Source organism: Falco biarmicus, chromosome 12, assembly GCF_023638135.1.
Source record: "Falco biarmicus isolate bFalBia1 chromosome 12, bFalBia1.pri, whole genome shotgun sequence".
NCBI classification, from domain to species: Eukaryota; Metazoa; Chordata; class Aves; order Falconiformes; family Falconidae; genus Falco; species Falco biarmicus.
In genome coordinates this window covers 20398398-20411018 of record NC_079299.1, presented here as the reverse complement: position 1 = coordinate 20411018, position 12621 = coordinate 20398398, and the positions used below count along the sequence as shown (strand labels likewise).

Genomic DNA, 12621 nt, shown 5'->3' with positions numbered 1-12621 from the left:
AGGGGTTTGTTTTCAAATTCTGATTCATTCAGCTGAAGGTTGCCTGGGTGAGTGTTCAACAAAAACTGTGGTTTTTCCTATGTGTTCCCTTGTACCTACTGCAAATACTAGCAGAAAATAGTCTCTCCTCCCAAAAAAACAAGTGAGCAGAACAGAGGTACATTACCAAGTCCATCTGCAGAGTAGATGTTAGTATGAGAAAGCCCTTGGCCACCCTATTAGCCCCATAGTTCTACAGGTCAGAGCTGCACGAGGGACCACGGGACACTACATCACTCTAGCTCCAGCCTGCACCCCAGAAGTAAAGGGAGCACCCTTCGGGCAGAAAGAGATTCATGCCGCAGTCCTGTTCCTAGAGACACAGGCCTTGGCAAAGTGTCATACCGAGGCTTGAGAAAAGCAAGTCCCCTTTGCAACAGAGAGTCACCATATGCCTCCACCACATGTAGAAGAAACGGGCAGAGAAGCCAAGCAGATCTACACGGGTGTCAGAACTCATTGAAACAAAACTATGTGGTGCCCACGAAGAAATGCTCATCCTATCCAAAGAGGCTGCTCATTAAACAATCTGTTTTCCCAGCCTGTAGGATGGTGCTCACACTGCACTACTCCAATGCAGGGCAGGGCACGGAAGGAACAGAGATGGGAGCTGCTCCAAGCTATATACCACAACTGCAGACCATGAACCTGCCAAAGCCTGAAGACATTCAAGTCTATGGCACACTTTGTGAGGGTCACATCACCGTAGGGCTAAAAAGAAGCTGTCAGGCAGCAGCTGCTGTTCGCACAGCTCTGCCCAGACTCCAGACAGGCACTGGAGTTCTGCAGCCTGAGGTTGCTCCTCGGAGATAACCACCATGCACCTCAGCACAGAAGGCTGTCTTGCTAGAAGCAGTGTGGGAACAGATGGTGACAGGTTCAGGGGCGGTTCCAGTTGCTTTATCCCACTTTACATCTTTTTAGCGTCAACTCTTGCTGGCTAGGCCTTCTCAGGAGATATGAATGATGAAAGGGATTTGATGTTACTTGGGTTGGAGAAAACTGGAATAGTGGATAGCTGAGGACAATGAGAAGAATGGTCATCTTCCCCAAGAAAGCAAATCTCTTCAAAAGTTGCCTAGACCTTACATCTTGGATTCCTCCCATAGGGGGGTTATGGGATGTTTCATTTCCCTCCCTTTTTCCCACAGCAGCCGAAGAATAAACAACATTAAGCCAGCATGAGAAGCCTTCAAAACTTGGGGCCCAAGGTGGAGAACCACTAACAACATCTCCAGGACACAAGAAGGATGGGCAGTGCAACCAGCCAGAGAAACACTGAGACACTGATGTCAAGGGGTCCTCACAGATTGCTTCACGTTCACCCCTTCACAGCTCAGCCTCCTCAGGTGCATCCCAGAGTCTTCTGCTCTGTTTCCCCCATGCTACAGAGGTAGCAATGCTGGGGGCAAGGCACTGGTTTCAGGAATGCTTCAAGCATCTGAGGCACTACCAATTTCAAGAAGCACTGGTTTGCTTCACACATTGCCAGTTTCAAAATGAAGACAAAGAAAGTGGAAGTCATCTACAGTGCTACATCCCAGACAAGTGCTAGGGATCCCTGGCGGTGACAGACATCACAGCACCTAGATAAGAATGACTCACATGGACAGCCAGAGCTATCTTTTTCTGGATGGATCTAATCTCCCAGGGAAAATGGACCCTGGGGACACTACTCCAGTCCCTTTGCTCCTGGATCAGGTGCGCACGGTCCTAGGGCAATGCAGCTCCCTACCAGCCCCGCAGCAAGGCAGAGACATGCAGTAGAACTGTGGGAAGGAATGGGTTGCCGCTAAATGACTTACACTGCACATCTACTCGAATGGACTTGATGGCAGGGACCCCAACCCCATTTTCTGCTTTACAGTAATAGCGGCCCCCCTGCAGCCTTTGGATCTTCTCAATCCGAAGTGTCTCGTTAAGCACTGACGTCTCTTGGAATTTGTCCGACGCGCTGCCAGCAGTTTTGGTCCATCTCACCTGCACGAGAAGAACAAGAGGAATACAAACAAGCAGTGACCCAAACTAGAGATGCCAAGGGACAGCAGTGCTCCCTTCACCTCTCCTCCCCATCCTTCCTAGCCACTCTCAAAAATAAGCCCTACAGCACCATCAGAACTTACCAAAGTTCACCTACTGATCTCAGTATGTCTCAGTAGACCAGCTGCTGATCCTCGTCCATCACCAGTCCCCGTGTCTGAGTGTCCAGCGTAACTCCTAAGTTCACCCAGACACACGCTATGTATTTACCACTCCTGCTCTGGTCCTGTACACCCAGCAGTTTGGTTAGTTTTATACCACTATCCGCACGGCACAGGACTTTCACCATTAAGCCCTGGGACCTCATGTGGCTGGCAGGCCACGAAGCTACAGCAGACATCAGCTCACAGCTACAAACCTTTTATTGCAGTCAACACTCTCTCATCTTTCTCTGGACAGCGAGGCTACCTCTGCTGTTTGCTTTTCCAAGTAAGAGTGAGAAAATGCAGTTGCTATGTGGCTCTTGCCCCTTTCCCTCAGGGAACCTCTGTGTATGTTATTTTTATAGGTCATCCTTTTGCAGGCTTTTACTTTGATTTTAAAGATACAGAGAAAGAAAGAAAAAATCCCATTAGATTTCAAGCTATCTTGCATTTTTTGTCTTTATGTTACATATCTTAAGATCCTGGCTTGCGGGGGCAACAGAGCTGCGTGGTATTTCATGGTGAATGGTGGCAAAAGGACAGTGCTCCTAAAGACTGTTATTCTTACATCTGGAATGAGGTACAGCCCTAGCAGTGGCAGTACAAGCTTCCCCCTTGTTTTCTGCAGTCCAGACAATGCGCCGGAGAGAGGGCTTTTCTCAGCCCATTGGTTTCCTCTGTCTGCAGCCTCCTTTCTAAAGGGTGCTGACTGGTGCCCATCTAGACTCTGGGACTGAGGTCCAGCAGGATCAGCCAACAGAAAGAAGACAAACTTTCATTTGGCATTGGCCACAAATAAGATGGACCAGGTACCTTGACCACTGTGCCAGACTTTGCCTCAAGTTCACTGCCATCACCTGATTGATGCTGATGCTCTGGAAAGAACAGGGGTGTCTACATTCCACTCCCAGAGCAGTAGGCTGAGCAGATTTTCAGAGCTAATGACCATGGATTTATTTAACCTTTGCAGGCTTATTAGGAAATTGTCTGAGGACCCTGGGACTCTCAGAGTCTTTGTTTGCAAGGACACTTCAGCCAGCTCCTTAATCTTTCCAATTTCAGTTTCATTTAAGTATTTTGGCCACATTTTCATACTTTAATGACTGGCTGATAGAAGGGAAAAAAGATTAAACAAACGTTAGGATATGAGCTTAGCTAGGGAAGAAATCTATCCATCAGGGGGGAAGGCAGAGAAAGGGCACATGCCACATTGTATCTGCATGGGTTCCAGCATCTCCAGTCATGTCCGGTTCCATGCTCTGGTGTCCCCTTGTGCATATCCAGGCAATGACAAGCCACAACGTTGCCCACCAGGCATGCTGTCTGCATCAGACTCTGCTCCAGCAATCTCTCTGGCTACTCAGGCTCCACTCCATGCAACCTGCCAGCATCTTCCCACACATTTAACATCCTTAGGCAGGGCCAGCCCTACCATCTTCCTCATTTCTGACATGCACAGCTATCATCTGCCCATCACTGTCACAAGCCTAGGCTGGTCATTTTTGCTGGCTTGGCTCAGATAGCTTCATTTTCATTGTTTCCAGGATATGCTTTGATGGATAAACCATTTCAAATCCTGCTGGCTGAGTCTCCCTCTCCTTTGTTGTATGTTACAGCCTCTTGGCCAAGTAGCTACTCACAAGCAAGTCTACGGAGGCACTGATAGGTGTATGCACATGCATGGCTTCTCAGCACAAATAGCTTTCACTAGGACCGGGGAAGGGGGGCAAGAAGGCACAAATATCATACTTGGCTCCCTTGAGTGTATTCTGGCACACCTAGCTGTGCTGTATGCACCAGCCGCCACCCGTACCACGCTCTGTCCCAGAGCGGGCAGACCCATGCTGTGGTCCAGTATCTCCAGAGACATTGCCCCCACTCTTGAGCCAGCCTGCTTGAGTATCTGAAGGGTGGGGGAGGTGGCTGCAGGGGGCTTGAGGCTGTGCAGTCCTCTAGGGACCCTGGGGAAGGACTAGAGCAGTTAGACAAGCTCAGCTCCGTACCTCTCCACTGAACTGTGTCTTTGACCACAGCATGGATATATCCCCCACTGCAAGTCTGAACCTGCCGCTGGTGGGTGGCAAGGGCTCTGCATGGGGCTCAGCGAAGTGACCTACAACCAACCTCCCAAACTTCCCCAAGCAGGTTCCTCTTGGCTGTACATTCAGAGAAGCTGAGAGACTGATGGACCATGAAGGACCAACTCCTATGGCCAGCACATGCAGGAAGCATCCTCTAGCCTGTTCAGGCTGTTCCTGCTTTGTAGTAAGAGGGTTAAAGATTTGAGGGTGATTTGTGTAATGGATTCAGTTTGGGCTTTCAGTTTTTTGGGGGACTTCACATACCGAAGACCACTAGAAGGTCTGTGTAGGCTCCTGCAAAGATTTGTGGACTGCTTTCCATGAAAGCAAGGATAGATGCTTCACAGCTTACCAAGCTAGCACTTGCACTATGGGCACCCCTACCTGACTCCAGCATGTAGGAGAAAGCTGGGCACCCTGCTGCCTACAATTCTCCTCTACATCGAGACTACAAAGACTACCATGGGGAGCATGGATGACAGGCAAAACCAAAAGCTCACCTGTGGCCGGGGGTGTCCTGTGACCAGACACTGCAGGACCAGCGTGTCCCCCTCCCGAATTGTGTAAACACGTTCACTGATGTTGTCCTCCTTCACCACACACGCCTGCCCAGCATGGATGATTTGGGCCTGAGCAGGAGCTGCAGAGAGGAAAGAAGAGGTAAAGAGGGAAACAAGCAGCACAGCCCCTTACGGTCACTGCCCAGGGTGGTGCTCCCACAGCAGGGTGGAAGAGCCACCTCTTCAGCCGCAGAAGGGAAGGGCTGGACAGTGCTGGGTATGAGACACAAAGGTCTCAGGAGGTAGAAAATAGAGCAATTTTCCCCATCCCCCAGGCAGCTGGTATCAACTGCTATTTTAAAACTTTTGGTCCTGTTAGGATGCGCAGCTCTAGGCACTGAAAAGCAGAATATGCAGCTTTCTGAGGGTACCCACCTGCATGGGCTGAGTACCAAAAATTCCCTGTTCTCTTCTCTCCCAGAGAGGCAAGTGGTTAAAGCAAGAACCTGGTCAAATCGCAAGTGTTCTACACCTATCCAATCCAGGCCTGATTACTATGATTTACCTTGCAGGGGGCTGGGATAATTACCAAGCAGAGTCAGAAAGGGCCTTCAAGATCTGTACAGCTTTCCGTGCACGTCCCTAGAGCAGGCACAGCAAGCACTGCAGGAAAAACAAGTCTTTCCCAAATTACACAGCAACCTGTCTCAGCCATGAGCCGCAGGAAACAGCCTCTGCAGGACTTGTAATCTCCAGGGATCTCTCCAGTTAAGGCTCCAAGTGAAGACCAGTTACTGCCAGTCTGGCCAGGACAACAAAAGAACAGTGTAGTGGAAAAATACGTGGAAAGAAAGTTCCCAGAACAAAGTTTAAAAACGTCATGATCCCAAACAGCAGCTTTGTCCCACTGTAGCCCTGATGAGCAGCAGAGAGAGACAAGCTCTCGGAGAACAGGTTTTTATAAAGAAAAAAGCCTCAGCTCTGGAGTTCTGTGCAGAGCCCTCTGCTCCCTACTCCAAAAGTGTTTGTGTGGTCACTGAAGCAGCTGAGATGTACTCAAGGTACCTGCACAGCCCAAGAGGACACCTGTGCTTGTTTGAGTGGAAAAACTTCAGCTGCACTTCAAGGAAGAGAAACCCACAAATGTGTCTAAGAATTAGTGCCTCAGTGACAGTCCCCCAGGATACTTCCCCACCTTACTACAATGCTTCCAGGTGACTGGAGTCACAGCCCGAGCTCCCATTAGTGAAATACAACACAAACAAACAAACCACTGAAGAGATGATCAAGGAAGTCAAAGCAATGAGCCTTGGCGAGCCTTCTGAAACAAGCGTGGATTTTGCACAACCTGTTAAAGCTGAACTGAGCATCCACTTTTTCCTCAAGGTTAGTTGAGCTTCAAAGACCACTTTTTTTTTTTTTCCATTCATTTGGCATAACCAAAATGTTCTATATCTAATCACCTGGGCAAGGGAAGTGCTCAGATTCACGCTGGTTTAACCCACCAGCAGCACAGACCTAGGGCAAGCTGAGCTCCGGCACTGGAGAGGATCTGCCTTTGAGGTCAGTCTTTATAAACTGGTGTCACCACAATGCACTGACCATGCAGCAGTGACACATGGGTGGACATGGGGCTAGTGGTGCCGCCAGAGCTCCACAGCCTTGCCACAGCCGCTCAGCACCCAGGCAGCAGCACTGCACATACAGCAAGCTACCTCTTCTTTTTCCATCTCTTCTGCCTTTCCAGCATGGTGGCACTTTGTTGAAAACATTATTACTATCCAAACCATTGACTAATAGGAGCAACATGTGTATTTGAATAATATGATGTCACAAACCCAGATGAATCCCTCAGCCTCTCCTATCTTCCCCCTCTGCAGGGCTCCCAGGAATGTGCTGGCCATGGCTCGAGCACCACGGAACGCTGAAACCAACTGTCAAACCTTCACTGATATGACTGAGCAGATGAGTGACCTTCCCCTGCCTGGATGGCAGAAGAGTCTTGTTGAATCCAGGAAAAAGCAGAAACCTATAGATGTGCTTATATACATCTGTGTGTTTGTATATACATACATGTATGGATATGCATACAGATATGTAAATACACTAAGTAAAATAGTGACTTACCAGGAAAAGACATCATGGATGCTTGTCAAGCGAACAGTGGCAGAGGAGTAATTCAGAAGCCTATATAACCTTTGCCAGTATATCTTAATCCAAATGACAGTCTCTGGTGCTGTTTCAGCCCTCAGATCGCTCCTCTGCAGACCTGCCATCACACCTTTAACCACATGTGCACTGCAGAGCATCACCTAAAGTGCCGAGCCCCAGGCTGTGATGCTGAAGAATCCCTGCCCTACGATTAAAAGAGAGACCCTGTCCCTTCCCATCCTGTACCATATCCCCCCCCATCCCTGACCTGTGCTGCCTGTATTTCAGTGGGGTCCTGGCACTCTGCAGCAGCAAAGCTCTGGTAACCCCTCTTCACACTCTCTAGGCTGCATTTGCCAGCTGGTGGCTCTATTCTGCCTTTGCAAAAATGACCTTGCTGCAAAAACTCACATCCAGCAACCCCATGGAGAATCAGAATATTTATCTGCAGCTCTAGTTCCCAGTTAAATGTTTCCTTAGGTTGCACTGCTGTATTCCACATGGTATACATGCAACTCTTTCAACTTCCACTCTTTTCCCTTTGGCCACCCCACTTCCATGTCACCTGGCCCGTGTAACTCTTTCCTGCCACTTGCCTGAAGGCAGTTCCACATGGGGAATTTCCACAGCAAAATCATTAGGTACAGTAATACAAGATTAGAGGGGGTCTGTGCAACTATTCTGGTGCCAAAATACCTTGTGGTAATTTGCTGGTGTCTCTCTGAGTTTGATAGAAACATTTCAACTAATCCTTTTTTGGCACTACAAAGCATTCTATGGCACTAGTCTACAGCAAAATGACAACTCTAGGGATAAACCCTGTGTCCTTCAATAATTTTATCCCCTTCTCCAAAGTTCTCTCTGAACTGTAATGAAGCTTACAAGCAAGGGTGCGCACATCCAGCTTTGTTCATAGGTGTCTTAACTTGTTTGTGTTACCATCACTAAATCTTTCAGCTATATTCATTGGAAAGGAGCATCACTTTAAGTGAATCCCCCACTGCTTAAGCTGTAACATCTCTCTTGCTATTACAGCACCAGGTTCCCAACAGAACAACAACCATTTTTTCATGTCTTAAACGCCACACAAACCCAGATCTCTCAAAAGGGAGCTTAGAAAGCCTGGGGTTGTCTTGGAAAGAAAAGCACTCAGATAGATGGCATAAGAGTCTGAGAAACTTTGCCTTTGGTTACAACTTGACATTAGTGAAGCGGTGGGGGCTGAGCAACAACGCAATCCAGCTCTTATAGGATTGCATTAAATCACAAGATGAGACTCAGGAAGGTCTCTGTTCCAAGCTCAGCCTGCCACAGCACACAGAAGCTGGGAAAGTCACCTCATGCCGTATTACAGATGGGCAGAGAGATTGTGAGGATTAATTGCACTTTTAATGTGCTTGAACAGAAAGAATACATTATTGTTTGACATCATCCCAGGTCTCCTGGAGGATTTCAGCTTGCTGACTGTTTGCACGCTGCCAGCACGACAGGATGGCAGGATCATGCCTGTCAGGGTAAACAGTTTCACAGAAGGCCCCCTTAGGAGGGGAAAGAAAGGCTGGAGCAGGAGGCCAGGTGCTGGAGACGGAGCAGTAATCTCAGCCATTCCCAGCAGTGCTCCACGAAGAACAACTCTTGCACAGATACAACCTGCCCTGTTAAGTCCTGCTGGGGCAGAGTCCCTCTCCTCAGGCTGACAAACCCCAAGGCAGAGGTCCAAGGAAGACCTCTGATGACCTCTACGGGGGAGGAGGGGACAGGTTGTTCCTCACCCTTTTTCCCAACATTTTGAGGGGCAGATGCATCATCGCTTCCATTCCACGTCCAGGTAAGAGATCAGCTTAGGGAAGGCTCCCAATACAAAACCCTCCAGAGAAACAAGGCCAGCCAAATATTGAGTGCCAGATGTTTTACAAGGCAAAAAAATCAGACTCTGAACCTGCAGCTTTAGGTCCTTCCTTGGGAAAGGGCTGGCTTGCAATGCGTTTGGCCTCTGCACTGAGATTTCCTGCTACGCTTTCACTTGATATATTTCACATTAAAACAAAAGGAAATTGGAGTGGGTAAAATAACTTTATTCCCAGTGCAGTGTACTGTACGATGTTATTATTACCATAATCTGGAAAGTTTATGAGACTCTTGGTGCTTAAAGGTTGCTAATATGATTAAAATGCAGAAAAGGAGAGAGAAATGGTCTTTTGGAGAGAACTGAGTAATCCGTATTTGGTTCACAGGTCTAGCCACTCATCTTTTTGAGCCTGAGATCCCATTGCTACAATGGCAACGATGACAACTCCGCTCACAGAGAGGGTGGTGAGTGACAGATACTGCACGGACACTCCCTCAGTCACAGTCAGCAGGGCTGACACAGGGGCTGCTCACCCCTTTTGCAGCACAGCATCAACTGCACTTCACTGCAGCCTTCCCAGCAGGCTAACACCAGCCATCACTGTTAGACGGCCCCACCACCACCTCTGCCACCTGCACGTGCCCTGCAGATGGTCTCAAGGGCGAAGCCCATTCATCTCCAAAGCTGCTGGCCCAATACCTGCAGCTACACACACAGGGACACTGAATCCACCCCCCTGCGCTACCACCTTCCTGCAGGGTGGGAACAGAGGGAAGCTGCACCTGGAGCCTTCCCTCTTCCTCAGGCTTAAACTACCACCCTGCTTTGCGAGCCGATGCCCTCCCATACATCTGCTGTCATTGTATTTCAGCCTCTTCTGCACATAAGCTAGGCAAAGGAGCCAGGGTCCTTCCCCATCCCTGTCCACAGGCTCCTTAGACTCACCTCGCTCAGTTACATGGGAGCAAGAGGTGGGGGCACCAGCTGCTAATCTGCTGCTTAAGCCTCTCAAGAACCTGCCTGTGTCTTTCCCTCAGCCTTCCAGTCCTGAGCAAGTGGCTTGAAGGGAGTTCCCAGAAATGGGAAAAATACAGTGTTTATGGAGCACATGGTGTCAAACTAGCATTTCATTACGGAAATCCGCAAGTGGCATTCCTTGCTGAACAGCCACTCTCAGTAACCGCCTGCCCATGGGTGGAATTGCCTGCAGCAAGATTAGTTACCGACCCTGCATGGCAAAGCACCCAGGGAGCATCTCATGTCTTCAAGCCACTGCTTTAGTTAGCATTTTACCCCATCTGTTCATGCCATGCACAACTGCTTGAACAGCAGGGGCATGCAGACACAAAGACCTTTGAGGAAGGGGTCATGTCCCCTTAGCAGAGCAGAAAGAGAAGCCAGTACACACGTAAAGGCGGGAGATGTGCTAGTAACACTCAGCAGGAGCAAGGAAGGTCTAGTAGGATGGGAAGGGTCTGCAGAGGCAGCACCCTGACGGTCAAACAAAACTCCCTGCTCATACCCACTCTGGGAGGGGATGGCAGCTGCCTTGTTGTGTGCTCCATCACTATTCAGCTGGTCTCATTGATCGCTCTGCTGTGGATGAAGACCACAGGCTTTGCTGAAACTTTCGACAAAACAAATTAACCAGGCTAGCTCCAGCCCACAATGCAGGGCATGATATTGATGGGCCATTCGAACAGGAAAATTCACTCCAGCTTGAGGACGATTATGGAAATAATAATACACAATCAGTGTCCATTAACACTGTCAGCAGGACTGTGGATCAATAGTGTATTAATGGCTGAAGAAAGACTGCCCGTACTATCGGCAGTTAAGGCCAGCACAACAGCAGAGGGAGCAGAGATGGCAGTGGGTGGGCGTAATCCAGCTCAGGCACTGGACATCTTTGCACAGCCTGCCCAGGGGAACCCCCACCACCCTCACCTTCTGAACATGTTCCCTGGCTGCTTGCTTGGGGGTCTCCCCTGCACTCCAGTCCCTCCCAGCCTCTTTGCCCAGCACAATGGCCAAGGGTGCACAGCCCCTGCAGGGACCTTCCCCAGCTCGAGCTGCCTGGTACAGTTTAGCCTGATTAGGCTCCAACTTCTAAGACAAGGCCAAGGCTAGTCCCATAGCAAGAGGGAGGCAATGCAGAAGCCCCCAGGGATAGCTGAGGAGCAAAGAGCATCCATCGGTTTCCTCCCACTCCTTGGATTTCTCTCTTGGCCAGGCTCTTCCTGTCGACTCTTCCAACACAGCATGCTGCCTGGGCAGCTCTGCGCTACCACAAGGCTGTCCTAAAGCAAAAACCATCAGGTAGACCTCTCTGCATGCTGATCTTAACAGTTACAACCCTGAGCAAGACAGACCTCCACGGAGGTTCTTTTGCTCCCATGCATTAGCGTTCTCTCTGCAGCCCAAACCATGTACTCAAAAAAAAAAAAAAAACAAACACAAAACTGTTTACTATACTCCTGGCCTAAATTTGTGGCAGGGAACATGTTATATTTCAGCAGCAAAATGTCTCTTGACTCCTTTGGTATTTGTACATTGATCATGATTAAAACACAAACATCAATCCACCCACAGAAGAAACACAGCCACTTCCGATATGCAAAGCAACCACGTCTCTAACCCCACACAACACTCCATAGCACTCTCGAGCAAGAAGAGAAGAATATAATTTTCAATTGGAAAGTCACAGAGAAATGACAGAGCTGTGGAAAGTAATCACAGAGCATGAAACTTGGCTACTTAAAATAGCATGGGATTTTTTTTTTTTTTTTTTGCTTGGAAGAGACCAAGACTACGTCTTTATATCTCTGCCTGATTGCATCTCCAGAAAGAATTTCCTTTTGCAAAGCTCAGCCAGATGATTTGCATGGTCTTAAAATAACTTTTTGGTTAATCAATGTCATTTCCTTGAAGCACCTCTATAATTTTGTTTCTTTTAGAAAAATGCCAGCAGCAAAATCATGTGAGATGTCATGAATAGTAGGTACACCCCCCAGCGACTGCAACACCTGCTCCTGAGACCTTCGTTCAATTTAAAACTAAAGAGGTGTTGTGTGCTTTACTAAAGTATCAGTCACTAGATCATCACTGACCCCCCCGTCACTCCCCAATCCCCAACTTCACTGCCTGCAGCAGCTCACTAGATTTCTTAGATGTTCCCAAATTTTTCCTGCATAGGTCCACCTAACTGCAGTGTCAAGCAGCAGAGCGCAATTTTTACAGTTGTTACACACCCAACATTGTGGTGGCATAAACTTTGTATCACTGCCTAACTCATATGCCTGAGTTGAATTTGTCTAGATGACTCAACGCCAGCAATGTGAAGCCGGTTGTCTTCAAATCTTTAGGAGTTTCAGATATGGTAGCAGTCAGAGCCTGCGCCTCAGCGATACTGTCCTGGAAGCTTCCAGCTTTGGTTAGGTAAGACAAAAAAGCGTGTCTGCCTCGTAATGGCCACAGAAGAGACTTGATTATCTTTCCCAACCAACTCCTCACTGTGCCAGCTTCAGAGCCTGAGCTGTATCTCTAAATCTTGCTGCAAAACCCAATGAGCCACAGAGCCATACTCGGGTGAGGTGATCCTGCCAAGCTGAGTGCTCAAAGCATTGCACTTAAAAAGCCATTTCTTGCCTGGCTGCTACTTAAAGCTCCTAAGCATTTTAGGGGAAAACACAAATGAGGCAAGCAGCTTGGGGGAAAAATCAGGCATCCTCTATTCTAGAGACCACTGACAGACTGACTTGTTTATCAGCTGGTCAAATACCCAGAAATTAAATGGTCCAGCCAGAGAAAAAGAGGTC

The 12621-nt window shown here is 48.5% G+C and overlaps 1 protein-coding gene across 2 annotated transcripts in view; it reads right to left on the bottom strand.

Moving 5' to 3' along the window:
- MDGA1 (MAM domain containing glycosylphosphatidylinositol anchor 1) overlaps window positions 1–12621 on the bottom strand; it is a 154993-nt gene that overhangs the window by 102072 nt on the left and 40300 nt on the right. For both annotated transcript variants that reach the window (XM_056357701.1, XM_056357702.1), the window contains exons 2-3: window positions 4804–4943; window positions 1845–2019 (exon numbers count right to left, since the gene is read on the bottom strand). In XM_056357701.1, the coding sequence (XP_056213676.1) occupies window positions 1845–2019; window positions 4804–4943 (315 nt within the window). The remainder of the gene's footprint in view (window positions 1–1844; window positions 2020–4803; window positions 4944–12621) is intronic.